At 41.8% G+C, this 27,403-nt stretch overlaps 1 protein-coding gene across 2 annotated transcripts in view; it reads right to left on the reverse strand.

The window, feature by feature from the left end:
• GRIN2A (glutamate ionotropic receptor NMDA type subunit 2A) overlaps window positions 1-27,403 on the reverse strand; it is a 365,558-nt gene that overhangs the window by 83,060 nt on the left and 255,095 nt on the right. For both annotated transcript variants that reach the window (XM_068566045.1, XM_068566046.1), the window contains exon 4: window positions 1,691-1,896. In XM_068566045.1, the coding sequence (XP_068422146.1) occupies window positions 1,691-1,896 (206 nt within the window). The remainder of the gene's footprint in view (window positions 1-1,690; window positions 1,897-27,403) is intronic.

A 27,403-nucleotide genomic window follows, 5' to 3' on the forward strand; every position in this document is an offset into this window, starting at 1 on the left:
AATAATCCATCAGAATTTGAACTCCAAAAATGCTGCTTATTGATACAAAAATTTCTCCAAACCAAAATGCACCTTCATAATACATTTAGCAATCATATTCTTAAAAAATTATCTTTATCCAAAGCACTGAGCCATGGGGATTTGCATCTTGTATAATGAGAACTTAGGTTGGAATTTGGAACGTGGGAGGAAAAGTATCCATTCACCCTCCGTTCAAGTGTCATCAACATTGGGGTGTCATATTCTGTGCTTGTCCCTGAGGACACAAAGATTAATAAGCCACGTTCCCTATATTTAGGCAGATAATACTCTGGGGGAAATACAGACAAACTGTAAGCCATAAAAACAAGTGAGAAAGATAGCTAGAAAGTGCTATGGACTGAATGTTTATGTTCCCCTCAAATTCATATGTTGAAACCCTAATCCCCAGTGTGATGGTATTTGGAGAGGTAATTAGGTCACGAGGGTGGAACCCTCCTAAATGGATGTAGTGCCCTTATAAGAAGAAGCAGGACAGCTTGCTTCCTCTCCCTCTGCTCTCTACCAGGTGAGGAGAAGACAGCCGTCCGCAAACCAGAGGGTCTCCATCAGACACCAGATCTGCCAGCACCTTGATCGTGGACTTCCCAGCCTCCAGAACTGTGAGGAATAAATGTCTGCCGTTTAAGCCACCCACTCGTGGTAATTTGTTATAGCAGCCTGAACGGATTAAGACATAGAGACACAGCCAGGGTACTGTGGAAGTAGGGAGAGCTAACCTAGCTTGGGGAGGGAGTGCTTAAGACTTAAAGGGCAAGCAAGAATTGTCCAGGTGAAAGGAGGCAATCAGAAAATACTCAGAAAAAAAAAAGATTTCTATCCAACGGTAGGCTTTTTCCTTTTGTGAATCCTCCACAAGGGTGGTATTTGTGTTTATGTTTGCATTACAAAGACAAAATTCAGGGCCTTGGACTTGGCCATGAAGCTTTATGTATCTCCAAAGGGTTTATAGATTAGGGAGAACCCTTCACCAGGGGATCTGATAAAAAATGTCAGTTCCTCTTCAATAGTAATAAAAGAGGAAATGACTTAGATGCAATGCTGGTTTATTGCTGGTGATCTAGGAGATCCCCAGGAGATCAGCTCCACCTTAAGCACATCAGAAAGTCACTTGTAAGGTGGATGCTGACCCCGAAATGGAGAGAAGCTTTGAAAATTCTGAAAAGTTTGGATCTTGGAAATAGAAAAGAGGTGGAAGGAAGTGGTAGATATGGTTTGGGGGAGGGAGTAACCAGAAAAATACAAAAGAAATGATTATTCTAGGAAAGATTGAAGGGGAGGGTTGATTCACCATACTGGTTAAGAATATGGTGGTGGAGTCAGATGGACAAGTGTTTGAGTTCTGCCTCTTCCATCTACTAGCTGAGTGGCTTTGAACGTGCTTCTTAATCTTCTCATAACTCAGCTTTTATCATGTTTAAAATGGGCAAAACCATGCACCTCGTATTGCCGTTGTTGGAATCAAATGAATGCAAACCACCTGGTGTAGTTCCAGGTCTTTTAAAAAATCTATTTTTATACGCACCTATTATAATAGAGTATATCTTATACTACATTCTATTATTATTGTAGAGATACCACTGTCATCAGTGATACAGGCTATTGTTGTAAAGGATTGGGCACATTCGACCGACAGCATCCCTGGACTCACTTGATTTTGATGAACTTCCGACACGGCACAGTGTTCCTCACACACGTCTCAGTCAGCGGGTCTATGTCTTCCACGATGACAAAGGGGGCCTCCTCCAGCGTGACGATGCTCAGATGGTTGTCGTCTGGTTCACAGTCCGAAAAGGACTTGTACCTGGGCCACACGGCGTGCCTCAGGCTCAGGGTCTGGTTCTCCCACTTGCCCACCTGCAGTATAAAGAGAAAGACACACCTGTGCTTTCCTGCACCACTGGCTTCCAGAGAGGTGAGTCCTCCCCCGTAAGAGGTATGGGAGAGGAACCCCATCACCTTCAGGGCTTTTCTGCTACCTACCTCAGTGTACACTTCTGTTTATATGCTAAGAAAGATGGGGACAAAGGGAAAGCAGAATACTGGGCAGCTCCCATGCCCTGGACTCTGCCCAGACTAATAAATATGGGGGTGGTGCCTAAGCACTGATGCCGTTGGAGATCCCCAAGTGAGTGTGATGTTCTGCCAGAGCTCAGGACCACTAATGTCATGAAAAGAGCAAGGACTTTTAGAATCAGAGGTCTAGGCTTGAATCCCCACATCTGCCACTTACTAGCTGTACAGCCCCAGGCAGGCTTTTAATCACCATGAACATCTGTTTTCTCATCTGTAAATAGACACAGTTCCACCTACTTTATAAGGATGTCGTAGGAATTAAAGAAGGCAATTCGAGAAAAGCATACAGGGCAGTGCGCCCAGCACGTAGTAAGGACTCCAAACTCTCCCTTTTAAGTATAGAAGAGAGTCAGTGAGAGGGAGAGAGATTTAAAAAGTGCTAAGAAAGAGAAAAAGAGGCAAGGGGAGAGGAAGATGAAGAACAAGAGCAGAAAAGAGGGAGGGCTGGCGGGAGAGACAAACACGGGGGGGAGAGCGGGCGAGCAGACGAGACGCTCCCTTCAAGCTCAGACATGGTTCTGTTTAAGTTGAAATTCAGGTGAGTTTTTATTAATTCAGCACAGAGTGGAGACTTTTACTGCTTACTGTACATCAAGACCTGTCGAAACAGAATCGATTGTGTTCCCTCTGAGCAGCTGTCGGCATCTCAGTGAAATCAAATTGAAGGCTGTATGTTTTGAACCTTAATTTTATTTGACAGCTTATTGGCACTCTTCGCGTACACACGGGGAGAAAGCTGCCCCCAGCATTGCACTTTCTGCTTCCTCCTCCTGCTCCCACGTGCGACTGCTCGACACCACAGGTCAGCGCTTGATTTGTAACACAAACCTCAAGGAAAATACCTCGTCTGAAGACCTAAGTGCCAAGTCCAGCCTTGTCTGTGTTGATGTGACCGACTCACCTCTCCTCCTGTAATGTAAGTGTCACCAGAAATGAATCTCAGGCCCTTAAAGAGAATTCAGACACGCTGGACACCAGGAGAGGTGATAGGTGGCGGGAGAGAAGGCAATCAGTGCTCTGGAAGATGACATCATCATTTGGACTGGAAAATGTTTGCTGCTTGTAGAGAAACATGCCGTGTGGCCAATTACAAAACTGTCCAGCTTCACTGATACCTTCCTTTCTAAGTTAGGAAGGGCAGTAGAGTAATTTGGTCAAGCAAACACGTTCATCTCCTCATGCTGCGATGTAACACAGGCTGGAGAGAATGTGGAGCCCATCAAATTCTTAATTCATTCAACATAGATTTATTGAACACCAGCTATGTGCGTGCTGACACCAGCCCAGGAACAATGAGGGATAAAACAGAATGATTCCTGCCTTGTTGTAACCATCAGTCGGCTGCCGGACAAAGACCAAGCCAATAATAATAAACATGCAAATAGATAAAGAGATATCCAAGCTCTTCCTTTTGGAACATGTTATACCCATCTCTTTCTTTTTCATCTCCCTTAGAAAACTCAAACATAGCCTTCAAAAGAGCCTGGGCAGTTCAGTGGGTAAGACAATGGCTTTTGGAGTCACACAGAACTAAGTGCTAATCCTGGCTTCACCCATTAGCTGAGCAGCCTTGGGAAAGTTGCTTAACTTCTCTGAGCTTTGCTTTCTCTATCTGTAAAATGTGGATTGCAACAGGATATGCTTTCAGAACTGTAGTGAGATTTGAATGAGCCAAAAATGTCCTTGAAGCATTGAGCACAGAACTTAACATGTAACATACATGGCAGCTGCTATTATTTTATTATTGTAGGTAGCATTTAAGATATAGCTCAAATATCACCTAATCTGTAAAAGCATTCCTGTCTTCCCTGGTAATAGAGAACTTTGCTCCCATCTCCAGCACAGCATTTGATGCTATACTTATAACAATATCACTTTTGAGCATGTCTGTGTAGTCAGGAAATGTGCCAATATTACCACTTAGTTTAATCTTACAAATTCCACGGGGTAAGGATTATTATTCCAGCATCACAGTTCAGCAAACTGAAGAACAGAGAGATTATGTAAACTGCCCAAACTTGCACAGCTAGTAAGTGGTGGATCCAGAGCTATACCATGGAACTATGTGAATCCAAAGGTGCTTTCCCACTAGTGTTTCTATTAATTGATCTGCAGTAATCATGTTATTGCTCCAAGACCCTTTCTTCCTTGCGGAGACAGCTCCTAAAGTCCTAAGGTAACATAAATAGAGGCAAAGCCCGTTTAGCCAGCAGAATCTTTGGTGATGTCACTGACCATGTCACATACCCTACACCATGGGAGGCAGGCAAAGGTTCCAGCCCAAGGCTGACTCATGGAGAGAGAGGCTGCAAAGGTTTATGAGTTCCCAGAGTGCAATAATTTCCTAAATCTCCTCTAAGTTCCTCTCTCCCTTCCCAACACGTCTAAGTAAGCACCCATGGGTCAGCCAAGGAGGGTGGAAGCAAGTGGTGGGTGGGAAAACTTGATTAGGAGCTGAAGCTTCTGTGTAAACATTGCCCTAGATCCTGAGAGCTCTTACCTCCTTCTCTGAGGCTGATAGGCTCCTGTTCCAAATGCCAAAAATCTCAACTCCAGGATTTTATATACCAGATAGGGGAGAAACAGACATCCTTCGCTTTCCCCTCCTATGTTCCTATTTACAAAGCACTATAACTGAGTCTGGAGTCTGTAGACAGGCTTAATAGAGATTCGTTTACTCCATAAATATTTACTGAGTGGCTACCAGGTGCCAAGCACTGTGCTAGGCACTAAGGGTACTGTAGTGCAAGCAGCACAATTTTTACTTGCAAGGAATTTTTATGCTAATTGGGAAGACAAACATGAGTCAAATAACCACATAAAAACATACATCATACAAACTTGGAGGAAGAAATAAAATGCGGGTCTAAGACCGGAAAAAGGGGGAAAGAAATCACAGAAGTCTTCCCCAAGAGGTTGCACTTAAGCTGAGACTGGAAATCCAAGATGAGTTGATGAGGGGATAGAGGGAACAGAGGAAGGAAGAGCCCTGCAGGCTGGCAGGGGCCAGAGGATGCAAAGCCTTGCAGGTCCAGTTAAGGAGCTGAAATTTGCCGTTAAGAGTTAATCTAGTCCGTTATCCAGAATGGAAAAAGAAATGAAGAAATCATCATGAACATGGGTCCATATATAACTTGCCCAAAAGTGGAAGCTTCTTGCCCCCTCCATTCTTTTTTTTTCTTTTTTTATTATGGAAAAATGTTAACTCATACAAAAGTAAAATACTAGAATGTATCTCCATTTTCCCATTATCTAGCTTCATTAATGACTAACTCATGGCCAATCTTGTTTCATTTATACTCCCAACCACTCCTCCCATATTATACTGAAGGAAATCTCAGACATCATAACATTTCATTCACAAATCCTTGATTTGATTTAAATACCTAATTTTCATTTGCTTAACAATATTATACCTCAACAACCTATGTGTTTGTGTATATGTTTCACTCATTAGATTGTGATTCCTCAGCCTAGCAGGGATATATATATATATATATATATATATATATATATATATATATATATATATATATATATATATATATAGTATTATATATATTAATATATATGTATAATAGTTGGTTTCTATGCCCACAGCTTCTAACTCAGGGCCTGGCACAGCTGGATAGGTATTGATGGAATGAATGAACACACCACACTTAGCAGAGTATGTAACATTAGATGACAGTGGTTTGTATCTGCTAATCCCAAACTCCTAATTTATCCCTCCCTCTCTTTCCCTTTGGGTAACCATAAATTTCTTTTCTATGTCTATGAGTCTATTTCTGTCTTGTAAATAAGTTCATTTGTATCATTTTTTTTTAGATTCCACATATAAGTGACATCATATATCTGTCTTTCTCTGTCTGACTTGACTTCATTTAGTACGATAATCTCTAGGTCCAGAGATTATTAGGCACTATTCTTAGCACTATTTTAATTCTTATAAACACCCTATACACAAGAAGAAGGTGTGGGCAGATGATTTTTATCTCTATCATGAATTTTGGACTTGAAAACAGTCCCAGATTCCCCCAACTAGGCTGTGTGGGAGAAGAAAAAAAATCTTTACCTTCAAAATAAACTGAATTTTGGTGATAAACCTTTAAATGTTTTCAGCAAATAAACTGAAGTTTTGAGAACAAAGAAAAATAATTGACTGCTAATGGAGAAAAGTGATTTTGTTAAAAGAAATGTAGAAAGGGGAAATTAACTTTGCAATGATTTTTTTATCTGTTCTTATTAATAAAATTTAAATGCTGCGCTTTTAGAAAGCGAATTCCTCTTCAGCTCCTAGGAAGTGTTTTGTGACAGCGCAGTGATTACTTATCAAAACGTTCAGCCAATATTTTCTCAGAGCAAAGATAATTTCATCTCCAGAAACTGTCATAAGTTAATATTCATCCCTTAAGGTCTGGTTAAATCCATAGCGATGTCACAGAGGCTGCAAGAGGCTGGAAGAAACGAGGTTAATAGATGTTTGTGACTCTCCTTTCAAAGAGGTATGAGTGCTTGATCGTATTTGATCTATTCATGAAATGCTTACAAAAGACAGTTAAAATCACCTCACAACTGTTCTCTCCCAAGCCACTCCCTAAAAGCGTATATCTAAACACCAAGATCATAGATCCACCTCTACTCAAATCCTTCCATGACTCATACTGCTCACAGAACCAATCAGACTCCTCTTACATTAATGGACCCTACAGTATAGGTCCCATCAACCTCAAAACACTCTCTCCTCTCTCTCTTTCTATCCCTTTTTTGATTTCTCTTTTGTACACCCTATACACACCCTCACGCTAAAACATATACATCTACACCTTCAAACACACATACGCTTACACCTACACATACTCACACATGTGTGTATGTATATATGTATATGCATATGTGTATACAGTTAACCCTTGAGCAACGTGGGGTTTAGGAGCACTGACCCTTCGTGCAGTCAAAAATTCGTGTATAAGATATAGTTGGTCCTCCATAACCATGGTTCCTCCATATCTGCAGATTCAACCCACGGGGGATCATGTAGTACTGCAGTATTTACTACTGAAAAAAATCCACATATAAGTGGATTCAAACCCATACACGTGCACACATATATATATCATATATTTATACATCTATACATAAACACACAGCTACACTCATACCTACCTGAATTCACAATACACACATACATACACTCACCTCCACACACGTACAACTACACATACACACATGCCTCACACCTACACTCACACCTCTACACACACGCACAATACTAAGCCACAATGACGCATACACTTTTCACTCTCACCACACACACCCTGAATGACACCCGTTTCCCCACCTTTGCCTGCACTACTTCTACGTGAAATTCCTCTCCTTCTCATCTCCACTGACTGAAATCCTACCCATTCTTTCCAGGCACAGCTCAAATACCGTCTCTCCCCTGCAGCTTAATACTCCAGCTGGAATGCGGTTTTGAGCATTCTCTTTTTCCCTTGAATTCTCTCGCTTGTTCATTCATGAGCTCAATACACACGCGTCCAGGGCTTTACACTGTGCCAGGCACTGCAGGAGGCTCTGGGGTACAACTGTGAACAGTGCAGGCTGGTCCCAGTGCTCAGACTTTCCAGTCTGGTTAGAGAAGAGGAGTTAAAGCACACTGGCCATGAGATAACATGAGATAATAAATGCGGTAACTGCCATGCTGGGGTGCGCACAGGATACTACTGGAGCAGAGAGCTTCCTGCTCTGCAAGGAAACCAAAGATGCTTCTAAAGGAACTGACCAGCAGAGTTGGTGTGTGGCTTGCTCCGGAGTTCTATCTTTGTTCGTTGGGCAATGGACTTGTGCAGAGGGATGGGGATGGGGATTATTGAAGATTTTTAATCAGAGGAGGGATACAATCAGTCTGACGTATTAGGACACTTCTTCCCAGTGCAGTGCAGAGAAACGGTTTGTGCCTAAAAGATTCTGAAGGCAGAGTGATGGGTCAGGAGGCAGCTGCATTAATCTGGATGAGTCTGGCATAGGGCCGCATGGGGAGGGGGCATGAACTCACAGGATCCCAAAGTGGTGGAATCAATACAACTTAGAGACCGACTGTGTAACTGTACGGGGGTGGGGATTAAGGGCTCAGTTTGCCCTGTATTATAGAATCTCTGGCCTGGCCAGCCTTTCACACAACATGACCCACATCGGCTGTAGTACAGTGTTCACCACATTCCAGTTCAATAAATATTTGCTGAACTGAACTCGATTCAGATGGCAGCACGGCATCAATTTTTACTCAGAATTCAAAGTCAAAAGAGGAGAGTCGCCTGTTTACTCAGATTCTCTCCTTGGAGACAAGACAATAGGGACTGCAAAATTAAAAATCAGAGATGAAATTTATTAAAACCGACAGTGAAAGCAGAGTTCACGCTGCCTGTGCTCCAGCTTGGCTGGCCCTGGTTAGCTCACCGAGTGATTTCATAACCAAGGGGGAAACAGGTCTTAAAACAAACACTTCACATGTGCAAAACACCGGAAAACATCTCACTCCAGATAATAAGCAGGGATTTACTCCCAAGCTGGAGAAAATGTGAGTAATTAACTCTTCAGGAAGATGAATTTCAGGAGAAAAACAAAGCAAACAGGAGGCCAATTTCTCTCCACCTGAAATATAAAGTCTTCTAAAGGACATAAGATAAATGTCCATGAAGGAAATTTAAAATGACCTAAAGTCCGTATTTAGCATAAATAGCGTCACCGGTTAGCATCACTTCCATGCCTCTGCATGCAAACGCAGAGCTAATAGCAGGTTTACACATGAGTAATTTTGTGTCTTCGGTTGCTGCTCGAAGCCAAAAGTAGATCTGAATTTGATTGACCTGGAAACTACTACAAAGATGTCTGAGACACAACCCTGACTTGATATTAAGTTGAAATGTGCTCTATCTGGAGTAGTTTGCAGTTGAGTCTAGTGATTTTTTGTGAATCAAGACCTAATCTAAAGTTCGTTCAAGACAGCTAGAGTCTGCTGAAACCAGATGTCACATTGCACCCCAGATTTCCCCTGCATGGTATATTCAAACAAGCTTCTACAACAAAACTGCTGAAAAGCAGGTGTGGACCAAACCTACTTTGTCTTCAGTGCCTTGGGGTCTCAGATGGCCACTGGCAGAGTGAAACTAAGAATTGCTTTTCAGGTGTTAAAGTAAAGCACCTGCTTCCTTTGAATGCACTGTCTTAAATACAGTTACTGAAGGTAGTGGGATTATGAGACTTTAGCAGGAATAAGAACCTCTCCTTGCGGGTTGATTAAGAATGCAGACTCCAAGGGGAAAGAGGGCGGAGGGATAAATTAGGAGTATGGGATTAACAGATACACATCATTATACATAGAACAGATAAACAACAGTGATTTACTGTACAGCACAGGGAACTATAGGTCAATATTTTGTAATAACCTATAATGGAAAAGAATCTAAAAATACACATATATAAATAACTGAATCACTTTGCCATATACCTGGAACTAACACAATATTGTAAATCAACTATACTTCAATTAAAATAAATGAATGAGTGAACGAATGCAGACTCCTAGACCGCTGGAGTGTATGCATCAGTAAATGTGGGATGAGGCTTGGGAACCTAACTTTTTAACCAGGATCCCAGCTCATTCTGTTCTGGGTGATCTAAGAGGAGCACCTAAAGGGTCACACGTATGGCTACCAGCAGGACTAAACACAGCAGAAGGAAAAGATGGGAATCTTTCTTCCTGAGTTTCTTATGTAACCAGTAGCAATTGCCAGCAGATCTAAATGAGCTGAATCAGCTATTAGAGCCTTAATTAAATTCCTCTCAGTTGAAATTTCAGAATTGCCTGACTGTTATACAGCTCACATTGGAGCAGTTGATTTTTTTCCTCCTATAATAACTGTTCTCAGGATAATCTAATGTCTTTAGGGATAACGGCATCGGCTGTCTTAGGACTCAGCACTGATCTGGTAATTCATGGAGACGCGTTTTTGATCACCGTTATTTCCTCGAACAACCTGCCTATTGCTTCCATTCTCCTCTTGAGGTTCATTCAACACGAGAAGAGCCCAATGCTCGTTCAAGCTCAGATTTAAAAGTGAAAGTCTCTGGAACAATGAGCCTCCATTTTCTTCAAAAGTTCATTTATTATCTCCATCCAGTTCTACAAAGTTCCTCTGTTCCCAGGTCCCCGGGGATGGAGAGAAGTTCTATTTCTTTGGTTTATTTTTAATTATTTACATGATCTTAAAAAGTGATGTGTCCCGGTCATTAGCTAAACAGTTAATAGCGTTTTCTTTCTCTCCTTTGGCTCCATGTTGGAATCATTTAACATTAGAGACTTGAAAAATCAGCAAAAAATAAAAAGGAGCCCTCTCACAATTACTAATTAATTTCTGAACCCTCTCCTGGGAGTCCTTCATTATGTAACTTCTGTATCAGTCAGCCCTCCAATGGGCTGTAATAATTATTAAATAATGAATAAGTATAACAACTGGCATGTCTTGAGACACTGTGACCACCCCAACATGCACTTTCTCATTTTACCCTCACATCCCTGTAAGGAAAAGGTCATCGTTACCCTCATTTTATAGACTGGGAAACTGGGAGCTGACGTGACTTGCCCAAGATCAAAAAAGCAAGAGGGAGCATCTGGAGGCTGAGCTCAGGCCATCTGACTTGAGAGACTGGGGTCATCACCACTGTTTGATATTCCCAAGGTTGCCATCAGATTTGCTCTGGGAAATATCAAGGCAAACAAGGGAAATGAGGGAACATTTCTACGGATCAACTGGAAAGACCCCGCTGCGAGTAGCGATGCCCCGAGGAGCTGGGATACCTGAGCTCAGCCTCCCCAGATGCATGGCCTGTCCCCTTTGGAGAGGGGCAAGTGCTCTCTCCCTGTGAAATACAGGAGGAGGAGAGAGAACAGCCAGACGTGGCTATCTTGTGGTTTTCTTTCATGTTTGCCAGTTATTTCCTCAGTGTACCTGTGACTTGATTCTTCTAAGGACCTTGAATTCCACCCTGGGTCATGTCTCTGACAGCAGCGCTGCAGTGAGCCCTTGCAGGCTTGAGGTTGCTAACATCGACATCCAAAAGGCGATTAGAATAATAGATCAGGGAAAAAATCAGCCGCTCAAATGTGAACTGCGTGACAATTAGGTAATTTGGGGATTTCAACCAAGAGGAATGTAATTTAGGGCTCTAACAGCTGATTAGACTTTTTCTTCGCCTCTGTGGTAATCTCCATCCATTACGTAAGGGGCCTTAGAAGGGAGGATTCCATCTTGCCTCTGTCACACGTTGTACCTGAGATGCTGACGGCCAAGACGATGTGACTCTGTTTACATTGCTGCATCTGTTATCATCAAAATTTGGACTTCAACTTAGTTGAACTCCTGAAAAGGCTGTTGCCTTGGCGAAGAAAACCAGGATGCCTATAGGTCTGCAAAAACACTTCAGGAGGAGATGTGAAGGAAAATGGGACACACACAGGACCTGGAGTGGGGGAGGATAAGCACCTAATACTGGACAAGAACTTGACCTAAGGACAGTCCTCTATTATAATAGTAGTGATAACCACGATTATTTTTTTAACACCTTTGCAAAGACAATTTAGAAATACGGAAAAGGTTTTTCTTTTGACCTTCTAATGTACTTTTCTGAGTAAATTTCAAAGATCAGTGTAGCTTCTACTTGTAAGATAAATGAAATACCATTTGCAATCCGGCAGAGTAAATAGCTCTTTCTTGAATATTTACTTGAAGGATATTTAGCAGCTCTTTGCTCCCTTGGCAGAGTTGGTAAGAGCTAGGAGGTAGTCAGGAGCCCTCCAGAGCTGGGCTGATAGCTGAGAGGGCCCTTCGTTCATTGGGATTATCAAGTCATTCTTACCAGCCCGAAAATCATGACAAGGCTGGATATGAATACAGGTGTGACTCCTCCTCTTACTCTTGGGCAACTTTTTTTTTTCCATGAAAACCTTGCAAAGTGGTAAAAAAAACTGGGGGCTGAGTGTGTAACAATTTATAAAAGGAGATAAGTTCCAGGTAATTAAATTACAGACTAAGGAAGCAGGAGACTTCAATGCATCAAACCTGACTTAAGGGATAGAACGGGCCAAAGGCTCGTGGATTTCCTCACTCAGCATTATGTAAAAAAGCCAATTCCATTTGGATCTCAGCCTGAACATTCAAAGTTAACCTCATTGACAGTGTCTGCAGAGTTTTAAAATAAGGTTATAACACCTGGGGGTATTGATCAGTTGCAAAGTATTTAATCCTCTCGACAGTGAAAAGTTATTGGGTTGTGAAAGTTGAAGGGTTTGGAACACTTGGTGTCAGGTCTCTGATGGGCATTTGTTCTTTCATATCTGGGGCAAAATAATACATTTAAGTCTTTGAGATGGACGTTTTCCTCCTTCTAAATGAAAGGGCGAGCCAGGGGTTGGTGCCTGAGGCCCTGTTGGTTATTACAAAGATGCTAACGAAAGCGCTTGTGCATGGGTGAAATCCATCCCTGTGATGAAATGCACCCGGATCAGAATTTCAATTCTCCTTAAATAAGATGGTATTTTGACAGTCGTTTTTCTTTGCTCAGCTCGGGCCCCAAACTACTTTGCTCCAGGCTTGTCTGAGTCCTAAAGTATTCCAGTGAGAGGATCCTTTGAAACACTAAAGCCAACAGAAGATTTAATGGTGAGGGAACAGTAATAAGCTTAACCACAGCTTTGCCCACTGTTAAAAACATGATTATTAGAAGGCGGTGTAGGAGACAAGGATCCCCTTGGGATGGGCCAGATAAGACTTGCTATTTCAGAAAACTGAGCCTAAGTAGCCCTCCACTGTCAATCCAATTTCATCCAAACTGATTATCCTCATCTTGGACACTAATTAACAATGCCAGAGCCCCACAGAGTTACTCGGATGAAATGAAAATCTTGGTGACCATCCAGGGAGCTACTCGGCATTTCTTACTGAATCATACTGGCAAACTCATAGTTCAAAAGAACCCTAGACTTGGAGTCAGACGACTCAAATTCAAGTTCAGTGATGATGCCTATGAGCTATGTCACCTTAGTTAAATCAAAACTTTTCAGATTCACACAAAGTATAGCCAAAGGTAGAAGCCCAAGATTCTTGTTGATTCTGAGTGTTAACAACCAATAAGCAAAGCTATTCTCTAGGTTTTCGGTCAGATAAGGTTGGATTACATTGACTCTTTGGTTAATCTACTCAACCAATGTTTATTGAGTGCTTCCTATGTGCCATACACTGTCCTAGCACTGGTGATACAGCAGTAAATTGACTCTAAGCTGGGGACTGGCAAACTCTGTCCCAAGGGCCAGTGGTTTTTATACAGCCCATGAGCTAAGGGTGGATCTTATATTTTTAAATGGTTGAAAACAATGGAAAGAATAATATTTTGTGACATGTGAAAATGATACGATATTTGAATTTCCATGTCCATAAATAAAGTTTGATTGGAACACAGCCATGCTCATTTCCTTATATGCTGTTTACGGTTGCTTTCACACTAAAACAGCAGAATTTGAGTACTTGCCATCCAGACAGTATGGCCCGCCAAGCCTAAAATATTTACTAGCTGTCTTTTTTATAAAATGTTTACCAAGCCCTGATCTAAGTCTCTGTGTGTAAGCAACCCACCAACTAATAGGGAAAATAAAATACAATGCTCTCAGAATTAGTTATAAAATAAAACAGAAACTGAAGTAGATGCAAGGGAGCATCAGAAGTGGAAGAGGAGATCTGGTGAGAGAGGGGAGACCTTACGAGAGGAACGGCAATTGAGGGAAGCTGTAGAACAGGCAGAGGAGTTGGAAAATCAGTGTGGAGAGAAGAGACTTCTAAGTTGAACGAATAGCGTGGACAAAAGCATAGCAGTTGAGCTTAAGGGACATGTTTGTGGACTAGGAATTTGCCCAAATTGGATGAAATACACAATGTACAAAGGGGATGAGAGAGAAAGAGGAATAAAGGGATACAGTGGGACAAGATTATAGAAGCCCCTGGATAGTAAGCTGAAATTGCTATGTGCACATTGCAATTTGGTTGCATTTGAGTTCAAACTGGCAATTGGCCTTGGGATCCCCTTGATGACTTAGCACTTGGGGATAATACTGGTGACTTCATACATGTATGGTTGGTATTTATCAGCTCCCACATCTTTTGGAATTGTCCTATTTTCAAACGATTGTATCATTTCCTTCATGAATACACTCACATTTGCCAGACTATCTGGATAAAGTGAGAGGTCAGTTTATTGACCTTTCCTCTCCATAGGCCATCTCCAGCCCACTGCAGCCACTCACTCCCATGAGGAGAAATGCACTTAGAATTGCTTGATTCAATGATTCTCAATTTAGAAAGACCCACAGTGCTCTCACACTGCTATTCGCATGTCTCTTCTCCAACATCATTTTGGCCACGGTCCCAGGGCCCTCTCTTTCCTCCCAGTTGATCTGCTCATTCAAGCCTTCACCTCTTCCCCATTCCAACCCAGACCTCTCCATCTACCACATCAGTACATGTCCTGCCATATCCACAACTATCCTGCCCCCACTCTGTCCTCCTGTCACACCTCCCTGGTACCACCTTCTGCCAACTCAGTCAATCCAACCACTTCCTCACCTGAAAACCACCGAGTATAGGTGGAGAGCATCACGTAACCGCATAGATGAATACTCTTTTGAATGTGAGGACCCCCGTCTCTGACCAAAAATTCTTTTCCCTTTTCCTGATTGGCCACCTTACATTCCCTAGGAAGTATTTCAAACTTTCACATCTGCCCATGAGAAAGTGCAACTCTGCCAGCTCCATCCTCACTACCAGCTGATGAATCTGCCTCTGATTTCATGGTCTACGGACAACCTGCATACCTACAAACTTACCTGCCTTGGCACACATCTTCTTGGCACACATCCCTCCTCCACTGCTGACAGAGGCCTCTCTCCACTAATCCCGTCATCTGGGAGCAGGGCACAGTCCTCTTCTGCACCAACCTCTCCTCTAAAACTGGCCTCAACAAGATCACCAGGGGCCCTCTCATCACTAAAGCTAACGGGTGCATCTATTTGACACTGAGACCCACTCCCATCTTCCTTGAGTCTCCCTGCCCTAGACAGTCATGATCCTACCCTTTCCAGGCTAGTTCCCACCTCTTTGACTTCTCTAGCTCCGCCAAAATGCAAGCTCTTCTTTTTCTGCACACGTTTTACATGTCTTGACCCTCCCTCCTGCCCTCAGACCTCCATGCTCAGGCATCGACTACTCACTCTTCTGTTATCATCTCTATGTTGACCATTCTCAGACATGGTTGTCTTTCACCAGCTCCTCTCTACTGCCTCCAGGAAACCTCAAACTCAACAGGCTCTGAGCAGAACTCATCATCTGACCTTCAATTTTTTAAAAAAATGCACAATTTTTCTCCCATGTGCCAATATGACTTCTTGAAATCTCAACCTTGGAAATATTCCTTAATTCACCCCTCTCCCTCCACCCTCATTTATATTCCATCAATTGCCAAGACTTGATAGTTCTAATATTTGATTTTTCCTTGTCCACTTCTTCCTTAAGTCAGACCACCACTCAGTCCTGGTCCTCACCTGTCACTGGTTTCTGCCATCGCCTCAAGACTTGTCCCCCTGCCACAGATAGCATTCCTCCCAGCCTATCCTCCAAGCTGCAGCCCAAGCCGTCACTCTAAATAGCTCTGCATATGTGATCATTCCACGCTCCCCCTTAAAGCCTTTGGATGGTTTCTCACTACATTTGGAATCAAGTGAACATGCCTGACCGTAGCCTAAATGATCTATCTCATTCCCAGGCATCTCTAGCTCTCTGCATTCACGTCAACCTCATTTCTGACAGCCAAATCCCTGTTCTACCCCTGCCCCCCATACAGGGACTCAGGAATCCCCCAGCACTGATCATAGCCTTCTCAGTACGCTGAGCTCCCCTCTCAGTGGCAGGCATCCATACACGCTCCCCCCCCGGAACAGAAAACCCTTTCCCACTCTCTGCCTGGCACCCTACTACCTGCACTTCAGAGCTCAGCCTAGAGAAGAGCTCTTCTGGGAAGCAGTCCCTGATGACCCCACAAAACTGGCCGGGTGACCTCCTCTTTGCTTATCTCATCAAGTATCATAAGTACCCATACACCGTCCTGTCCGCCCCAGCAGGCTCCCTGAGGGCGGGGGCTGTGCTCTTAGCATCCCTTACACCCAGCCCAGCGCCCCTCACAGAGTAAATACATAAACGTTTAGTAAGTAAACAACTGAATAGATCAATATACCAACATGACTGCCATAACTATTATCCTCCTGTAATCACAACTTTATTTGTCTTCTTCTGGTAATATGTACTGAAAAAAATGCGGATTTCGGAGTTGGCCGAACTCGAGCCTGAATATCAGCTCTTATGCTTACTAGCTGTGCAACTTGGCTACATTTACTGTTTCCTTCATGGGCCTTAGTTTCCTCTTTCACCCAGTAAAGTGGGTATGATAAGAGTAATCATGTCATATGATTGCTGTGAGAATTAAATAAAATCATGCCTACAAAGCAGTTATTACTCTGTTTGCCACATGGTCACCATTGCTCAACCAATATTGGGTGTTTTATTATATACAGGGCCCTTGTAAGAATTACATTAATTCCTTTATGTGAAACGCCCAGCCTGGCCCATAGTAGGTATTCAGTCAAGGTTAATTCCATCCCATCTACAATGTGCAGGTCCTCTTGAGATTGAAGTTAAACTCTAAATGTAGGGCACAGACTATCTCCAGAACAGGAGAGAGCAAGGCATTAATTTTATCAAAACTCCAAGCCCAGGTCTTATATACCAAGATGTCATTTAGGAAATGCACTTGCTTTTTTCCCCCAAAGGGAGACAGATAAGTTCTTCACTTACTCTCTCCATTTTAGATAGAACTGATAGTGCCTATTAATATAATTCTGCACACAGAGAAGGTCTTGCCAAAAGCAGCCTGGTGTTATGTTAGCTCTATCAATAAATCCAAAGGCCTGACAATTATTTTTAATTCCATTTGCTGGCTTGAGGTTATGCACAATTAATGCATACTATTAATTTCATAACTATAAATGTAACCCAAGCTTTCTTGGATCTTTATGCCCCAAAATGAAACCTTATGAATGTACTTTTGAGTTCTCAACTGGTTAAGAAGCTGTACTGTGGGAAAAAAGAAAAGAAGTAGAAAAAGGAAATTTCAGATAAATTTCCAAGACACATTTGGAAGAATCATCCTGGCCAGAGTGCTAAATGTCATTATGAGGTTAATAATATAAAATCCCCAGAATTTATATAGCCCTTTGTGGGTTACAAGTTGCTATTTATTATCTCACTTCATTTGGCCTTCATTGCAGAGAGTCACATAAAGGTGGAGATATTATTACAATTTTTCAGAGCAGTAAACTAATGTTCATTCAAGTAACGTGGACCAGATAAGGAGAGCAAATAGGTGAAAGAACTAGAGACAGTTTTCTGACTGCTGGCCCAGGACTTGCTTAATTGCCTGTATTTCAGTATTCAACTCCTTAAACGGGACTCAAAGAGAAAACAAATGCAATGATTGTTTAGTATGTTCATCTTTCAACTTGAAGCCCAACTCCTCTGAGAAAAGAGAATGCCAGCAGTAGGCTTCCAGAAACCCACTCAAAATGCAAAAACAAACAAACAACAACAACAAGAAAAAAACTCTTGATAATTGTCATTAAAAAATCCATACTGTACTCTGCATAATGGCTCCCATTTGTTAAAGTTTTTCTACTATGTACCCGGCCCTTTGCTGGATATTTTACATATGTTATTTATAATCCCCCAAGTTATGCAGTGGCTGGGTGACCGTGTTGCAATTAATTCACTTCTCCAGCCTCAGTTTTCTCATCTGTAAAATAAAAATAATTATGAAATCTACCATTTAGGGTTCTGGTGAACATAAAATGTGATAATGTATGTAATATGTTTGGCTCAGGGCCTGTGGCACAGTCAATGCTCAGAAATTGTTAGGCTCTTTGTTTCCACTATTTGGAATTATTATATATCAGAAAAACAAACTGCGTGCTTTTCTCACTTGTATCCTCTACCTCCCACAGCACTGGGTGACTTCCTCTGCATTTCAGAACTTGATTGAGGAAGATAACAGAACTTAGTGGTCAAAGCATGGGTTTCAGAATCAGAAAAATGGGGGTTCAAAACTCGGTTCAGATTCTTGGAAACTAACCAGTTCTTTGTATTCTTTAGTTTCCTCATTTATAGAATGGGGATAATAATAGTACCAATCTCATAAGACTTTGTGTGAATTAAGAGAGATCATGTATCTAAAGCTCTTTCTGACATACAGGAAGCATTTAATAAATGGTAGGATTAATATCCTTACAGAAACCCCACGGGGTAGGTATTACCATTGGCTCCGTTTTACTGATGGAGACACTGATTATCTGAGAAATACAAAGAATGGCAACTTTTCAGGGTTGACTTGGGTCTCAGAACTATCAACTCCTATGAAATTGATCAAACACACCTCTCTCTCCTAAATGTCTCAGCTACTAACCAGTGCCAGGCTCAATGAAGCGGGAACGAGGGCATCAGCCCATTTCTGCTGACCATGGTGCTGACCTGGCTTTGCCTGCATGTACCACTCCCTTATCTTTGGACACTGATTTGGGATTTGGGCTCTGGATTAGACACATCTTTGTCTCCAACTTCTGTCCTGATTGATTTATAGTATAACTGGATGGGTGTCCCACATTTTTGAATCCTCATCCATTGTCAACAAGGTGACAATTTCTGAATGCAAAGGTCAGGGTGTCATTTTGGTAATGAAACTCAAATCCTTCTGTGTTGATTCGAGGCACCAACTCGAAAGCATCTGTGGAGAGAGATGTGTACAGTCCCTGCCAAGGAACCCTGGTCAAGTTTCTTACTCTGTCTGAATCTCAGCTCCTCACTTGTTAAAACAAGGTAAACGTTCCTGCTTTTCCTCTAGGAGGGGTGGTTGTCAGGATCTCTTATCCAAATCCAATTCTTGCTCTCCTTTTCTACCTCGTACCTGCCTGTCCTGTTTTCTTCAAACACACTTTAATCGTGGAAAGAAAAAATATGCCGTCAACTATAATCTGCTGTGCACACAGAGGCCAGTATGGTGGGGAATGATATGAAGAATCAGGTTTCTTCCAACTCAGACTGTCTGTTTCAACTTTAAAGTTAAACACAGCATAATCAAGGAGACATTGTTTTCTTCAAGTCATTTTACAACTCCCTTCAAGGGAATGAGAATTGATTCTCTTGTCTTTTCCCAACTTCAGGATTTTTTCCTCATATGCATTTCCAATGGAGTCTTTGTTTGCACACTGAGAGAAATCAAGATGGTTCCGCCCCTACCTCCTTCCTTCTCAAACAGGTCCATTCCATCTTTCTAATTTGCAGAATTATAATTCAAATGGAAGGAAAGGAAAATAGACTCCAAGAACTCTATAGATATGATTGCAATGAGTTTTAAAACACATTTTCAAAAGACAACGGCTACAGATAATGAACGTATGACGGTGTAATGAGGAATGAACACACAGCATATCGCAGAAGTGGAGGGCGATTGACAGCTTTAAGTTTACAGAGGAATGCTGACTGGTTTTGCACAAAGATGCGAGAGACTGATTATGTGGCAGATTTTCATGCAACTCAGTAGAACGTTTTGGGCTAAGATCAGGAAGAGATGCCTGGTTCAGTGGGGAATCTTGCACCTCTAACAGCCCATCTTGCAAATACTGACAGCATGTCCACCATGCAGGGATGGGGGCTCCCAAGGTAGGTTTTCATAATTAAAGCAATCACAACCTTCACTATCAATATACAAAGAACCCCCAACTCTACCATATGGTGTCGTCAAAATAAAATTGACTTTATCATCTGACAGACCTGAGCTGGAATCTAGAAGTTGCCACTTACTTGCTTCTGTAACCTTGGGCCAGTCATCAATCTTCTCAGAGCCTCATTTTCTTTATATATAAACTGGGGAAGGGATGATAGTACTCAGGTCAATATCTGTTTAAAAGGGGTCAAAGTAATGAATATAAAGCCCCTAGGCTATAACTACGACACAGAAATTATTATTTTTTATTATTAATTATTTTTAAAATGTGGGGAAATATATCAAGGGATCAGATAGCCAATTTTCTCGTTTTCAGCATCTAGAAAGCACAGTACGTCTTTCACAGTTTAGAGATCAACACTCAGAATATTCAATCTTTTTCTATCTGCCTTCCTCTCTGGCCCAACCCAGGCTCCAAAGCCAAGAAAAACAGCGTAGTGGGAAGTGCAGCTTCTGCTGCCAATAGCACAGATGAGAAAACCAAACTGCAGCTACAGAAGGCAGCCTGACACAGCCACTTGTAGCCAGCAGCAGATTGCTGGGGTAGTACTCTTCACTGTTCTGCCTCTTTTCTTACAGACAAATGTCATTCCTGTCTGCACCATCAGCATGTAAACGAGGGAAGTAACAAACATGACAGACACAATGCTAAGAAAGTAGAGAGCAGGTCCAGACAGCAAATCATGGAGGTCTGGTGGTTGTAGGTGGGTGGGAAGCAATCCAGCTGCAGCTAGCTAACTGGATAAATTGTGAAATGAGGAAAAAATAATAAGGGGCTTCAAATGTTTGTGATTCAGTTAATAAAATGGGCCAAATGATCTTCACCCTTTGGATAACTCTTCTTCATCCTTTAGGACTCAGGACATATGTTAGCTCTTTCGAGGAAGCCTTTTCTCATCCCTTTCCTAATACCCAGGCTGGGTAGGTGTCCTGCAGTGCCCTGGGCTTACCTCTACTATCAACACCCATCTATGTTGCAACTGAAAGTTCATTTCTCTGTCTCTCCCACTAGACTGTGACCTTCCTGAGGGCAGGGACATTGTATTATTCATTTTGGCTTCACCCACACCTACCCCCAGCCTGGCACAGAGTAGGTACATGGCAAACAGATCAGCAGTGGGTAATTGGGTGGGGGGTCGAGAGTGGCTGACCAGGTGGATGGTTGAAAGTTGGTGGGTCAGATGGGTTGATGGATGGATGAACGGACTGATGGTTTATCATATAGATGACTGATCATTGGATGATTGGCTGGGTGGACAGATAAATAAACATATAGATCAATCACATGGGACATTCACTGTTAATAATTAATGTATCCTAAAGAGTAAGATTTGAGTCTACATAAAGGGCTAGGTATTGTCATTCATTCCCTCCACTCAACCTCCAAGGAAGATAATATTCACAAGAATCTCTAGGTCCTTTATGAAAATTCCCATCATTCATCCTAGAAACTGTGTCAAGTGGCGGAATGAGCATTGGACTGGGAGACTCACAAGACCTAAATTTGAATATTTTCTCAGCTATTGAAAAAATGTCACTGAATATCTCCAGGTCTTCCCTACTCAACAATCAGAGAATACCACCTACATCATAGGGTTATCACTGTAGCTGAAGTGAAATAATAAATATAAAGCCAATGTTGTAAGGTTTGGCTTATAATAGGTGCTCAACAAATGCTTACCATTTATTTGCCTTATATTCAGAGGATGTCTAAATTCAATCCCCTTACTCTACTCATTTTCAAACTTATTTTAGAAATTTTGTATCTTTTCCCCAAAAGAAAGCTTGCTTGGAGCACCAATATACCAATCAGATGAAGCTTTACCATCTCTGGCTATAGCTGGATCTTGTCTCATTAACCCCTATCCAGTCAGAGACCCCTGTGGCACTATGAAAGAAGCTAGCATTCCAGGGAACATAGTTAGAAAAAAAAACTTTCTCTTAGATAACGGAGGAAGTCTGTTCTATGTTCTGCAGCACTGAGACCAAAGCCTGGTGTTCATCCTCTCATTCTCCCTTTTCCTCCCTTCCTCCCTCCCTCTCTTTCCCCTCTATCACAGGAGCTCAGGGCTTTGCATTCACTTACAACACAGAAGAGTTGATGACCCAGTCAGAAAAAAAAAATGGTTTTCATCTGTCTGTTCAGGACTTTCTAGAAATACTTCCAACTGAGAGGCTCTCTGAATAATTTACTCATCTGAGATCATTTCAATAATCTATTCACTCATTTTCATAATTGATGGCAAGGCAAGCTGTCAAGGCTTTAGCTTTTGTCTTACATTTATACCATCTGTCAGCTTAATTATGCCCCTTCACTCTCAGACAGCTTCCTTATCAAACTGGGTTTGTGAGTTGGGTAGAGATGGATACTCCAGATGACATACTGGTTGATTCTGGTTCTATTGTAATACTGCTTACGTTCAAATTCTGCCTTCACCATTATATGACCTTGGGCAAGTCATTCATTCCATGTAGCTTTCAATTTCTCTCCTATAATATGGAGCTCTAATGATAACTGGAGCTGGCATTTACTGATCATCTACTATGTGCCAGTCAGTGTTCTAAGCACTTGACATAATAGTTTGTTTAATTTTCCCAACAACCCTATGAGGTAAGTACTATTAATTATTACCTCCCTTTTATATATGAGAAAGTGCAGCGAATACTGTGATATTTAAGGGAGATAATGTATTGAAAACACTCTGCTTGGTGTCTGGCATATAACAGGAGTGTAAAAAACGGCAGCTGCTGCCATCATGACCCACCGTCAATCAACAGCACCATCATCATCATCGCCATCAATCATCTTTATCATCAACATTCCCATCAAGGCATGTTCCCATAGAGATGTCTTTTCTATGAACTGCTTTTTTTAAATTTCAGAAATCTAGAAAACTATTAGCAGACTATTGCCTTGCAGAAAAGCATGATTCAACTGCTGTTCTTTTTGGAGTTAGGTTTGTATTACAACTGCAAGAAGGAAAGGAAGGGAGGAAGGGAGGGAGGGAGGGAGGGGGGGAGGAAGGAAGGAAGGAAGGAAGGAAGGAAGGAAGGAAGGAAGGAAGGAAGGAAGGAAGGAAGGAAGGAAGGAAGGAAGGAAAGAAAGAAAGAAAGAAAGAAAGAAAGAAAGAAAGAAAGAAAGAAAGAAAAGAAGGAAAGGAAGAAAGAAAAAAAGAACCATGCAAGACAGAAACAGATACACATACACACACACAGACACACACACACATACAAGGAGGTGGCATCACTCACTTCAGTTTGATGTGTTAATTTGCTATAGACCTATTGTACTTTCCCCACTGTGACCTAACAAATTCTACCGTGTAGGTATTTAAAACAGTCACCATGCATGACTCTAGGGAAGTCAGAGGATAATTTTAAATCTTTTGTAATGGCTTAATTTTCCCTCTTTGTGGCTTACATCATTTGAGAAACTTAATGATCATTATATAAGGAAACAAATTAAATTTCACACAGCTTCTGCTAAGGTGGTGATATTACCAAACCCATTTTACAAAAGGGCACTTGATTTTAGCTGTGGATTTTGGAGAATAAAGGAAACAGAGAGAAAGGGAAAGAGGGGGAGAGGAAGGGATGAGAGATGAACCACGTCATTTACAGGCATGACAAATTTCTCCTGGAAGTACTCAGTCCAGAAATGCCTAAACACAAACCCATGCCTAAAAAAAATTTTTTTTAAAATCTTTCTGACTTCTCTCTTTCACGAATCTCTCAGCAAATCATACAGTCAGTGCCATGTGCTTTCAGTTCTGTTGCTGAAATTTCTCAGATGCCATTGCCACTGTTCTAGTTTACACCTACATTCCCTTTAACCTGAGCTACTTAAACAGCCCCTTAGAAAATTTCCCCAAGATCCATGCCAATCACCATTTTATTTTTGAAGTAGTTGTTTAGTTTTTGTCTAAGAGAACAGGCTATGGGGTTCTTATCCTGGCTTTGCAACTTATTAGCTCTGTCATCTTGAGCAAGTTATTGAATTTCTCTGGGCCTTATCCCCTACATATGTAAAAGAGGGCAATAGTATTATCTGCATCACAGTGTTCATGTGAGCATTAGATAAGTTTATATATTTGAACGCTTAGCACCCTGCATGGTGTATCATCAATACTAAACGAGTATTAGCTATTACTATTATTATTTTTATGTTGTTCTCCCATCTCAAGCTCTTCAACAGTACCCCAAAGGTGACTGAATAAAATCCCACAGTCTATAATTCAAATTCCAGTACGGTCCTTCATTCCCATAATTTCCCTTTAAACAATCTGCTTTCGTCTTCTATTGCCATGTAACAAATGGCCTCAAACATAGCCACTTGAAACAATGCTCCCTTATGACCTCACAGTTCTGTAGGTCAGAGGTCCAGCAGGGCTCAGCTGGGTTCTCTGCTCAGGGTCACATGAGGCCAAAACCAAGCTGTCACTCAGCTGGGCTCATAGCTGCAGGATCTGGGAAGAATCCACTTGCAGACTCATTCGGGTTGTTGGCAGAGTTCAGTTCCTGGAGGTTGTAGGACTGAAGTCCTTGTTTCCTTGCTGGCTGTTGGCCAGAGACTAAACTCATCTCCTAGTGGCCACCTGCTTCCCTGTCATGTGGCCTTCTCAATCCTCCAATCCAGCAGTCAGACAATTCCTGCTTATGCTCAAATCTCTCTGACTTCCTCTTCTGCTACTAGTTTCAGAAAACTCTCTACTTTTAAAAGGCCCGTGTGTAGAGAACAAACCTATGGACATCAAGGGGGAAAAGGGGGGGTGGGATGAATTGGGAGATTGGGATTGACATATATATACTAGCTAACATGTATAAAATAGATAACTAATGAGAACCTGCTATATAGCATAGGGAACTCTACTTCACTTTGTTGTACAGTAGAAACTAACACAATATTGTAAAACAACTATACACCCCCCCCCCAAAAAAAGGCCCATGTGATTAGGTTAGGCCCAGCCTGATAACACTCCTTTTGATTAACTCAAAGTCAACTGAAAAACTCCTTTTGCTACCTAACGTAACAATCACAGAAGGCATATCTCATCATATTCACAGGTCATCCTCCTAGAAGAAAGGATTATAGAAGAGTGAGGGTCACTGGGGGTCATTCTTAGAATTCTGCCTACCATATAAGCTATGTTTCAAACACATTGAACTCTTTCTCAAATGAGCCTTGAGCACGCTTACCTCTGGACTTTGGCTTTCAATGGTTCTTCTGCATGGAATGGCCTCCCCACACATGTTCAGAAGGTCTCATCTGAGACCCTGCTCAAATTAGAAGTCCTCTGTATAGATGCCCTTGATCAGCCAGCCTACATGTAATATATCCCTTCTCCAAACATCATAGACTTTTATCAGAGCATCTTCTGTGGCACATTTCATACTGTCTTGCAATTACGAGCATCTCCTCATGCCCTGTGACACTCTAAGGCAGGTCCATGTCTCATTGCAACCCTCAACAATGGCTTGCACATAGTAGGTACTCAGGAAATTTTGCTTCACAGAATAAAAGTGTGAATAAATTAGGGTTATATACCCCAAATTCAACCATCTCTGCTTAAGGGGGACAGATTTACCTAAAATATCAGTTATTCAATAACTCAATATTTGTTGAGGCCACACCAGGTGATAGGAACTATACTACATCCATAAACAACGTTTCACTTGGCACTGTTACTGTCTCATTCAGCAGAGATTACTCTAGGTGCTACAGGACTCCAATTTCCTTATTTCCTTTTCTCCTGTACCACTGCTCTTAAGCATTGCCACTAAGCTGTGTATTCCAAAGGAAGAAAGAGGCACAAAGACAGGAAGCAGGAAATCTTGATAGCCAGGATGACCTAGATGAAACCATTTTTTCAAGATAACAAAGAGTAAATCCATGTCCTAAAGCAGTAGTTCTGTATCTTTAATGGGCATTGCTAGGGGAGCTTATGAAAAAGCAGAATCAGAAATGATTATTCTGTAGGTTGGAGGTAGTGCTAGTACCGCAAAAGTCTTAGTACCTTTACATCTTTCCCATGGTTACTGATATGGGTAGCCCACAGGACCACACATGTAAAATTACCACACTAAAAGATGTTCCTCGTTTGGGGAAGTTCATGAAAAAAAATCCTTTCATTCTTGTATCCATTCTATAAATATTTATTGAGTCACAGCTATTGAGCACCAGAGATACAATGGTAAAGGAAAAAGTGAAAACCTGAAAACAAACAGTATTCTCTCAGTGCTAGTCATAGCCAGAATTCATGGCTTCATCAATGCACTGCCGTCGTTCTTCTAAGTAAAGCGAGCACATAGTAGAAGCCATAATATATTTCCAGCTGCTTGTAGGACGTATAAACAATGCACTTCAGTTTTAGCAATTCGCACAACTGTTCTATCAATTGTAACTTACTGGTGTCCTCTCAATTATAATTTTCCTCCGTGATTTCTTTAACGTAATCATTGGAGTATGTGTATGCAGATGCCAAGTATAATGTTTGCATAAATACTTCCATCTTTTAGCAGGATGAACCTTTTGGCAGATAACTGATATACACACACACATACACACAAGCAAACACACACACTAGAAATCTTCTGCACATGAGCTCTTGAGACTCACCAAGCCACCTAGGTTAAATGTGGTGGGAAAGTGATGGAGGGGTAGTTAAAATACAATGATTTAGAAGTGAGAGAGTTACGACATTCTCTAATTAGAGACCCCACCATGGGAAAACTGCACCCCATGCATACACCATTGTGGGTGAAAGCCTCGATAGATCTGGTAACACACTGATAGGCCACAGCCAGAACTGGGGATCAATCTTAGCTTTTTCTAAGATCTCCTTTATCGTATCTGTACTAGGAATTCTTTAACTGGCATCTGCTTCATTATGCACAAAACACAGGAACAGGGTACAACCCCTTCTTCAGTGAGCCAGATTGGAAGGTGGAACTTCTGTAGAACAAAAAAGACGGCCTGTGAGACGTGATAAATGCTTATACCCCAAGTTCCAACTGGTTGGGTTTCAGTGAAATCTGCTGCATCCAGTGAGAATAAGGAGGTGGGTGTCACTCTAAGGATAGGAGGAACTCCCTTAATTTCTCCTCTAAAATATTGCTTTCCCACCAGCTGTAATTCAGTACAATGTAGGAATTAGGAATGCAGCCTGTGGGGTCAGGCAGTCCTCCATTCACATCCTGCTTCTACCACATGCAGGATCTGAGGCAGGTCCCTGGCCTCTCTGAACCTGAATATCCATTTGTGAGGCAAGGATAAGAATACCTACTGTAGATGAGTTGTTGAAATGACTAAATGAGCTCATGGACATAAAACTCTCAGCATAGTTCTTGGTATAGAGTA

The sequence above is a fragment of the Eschrichtius robustus genome, chromosome 16 (genome assembly GCF_028021215.1).
Source record: "Eschrichtius robustus isolate mEscRob2 chromosome 16, mEscRob2.pri, whole genome shotgun sequence".
Taxonomy (NCBI): Eukaryota; Metazoa; Chordata; class Mammalia; order Artiodactyla; family Eschrichtiidae; genus Eschrichtius; species Eschrichtius robustus.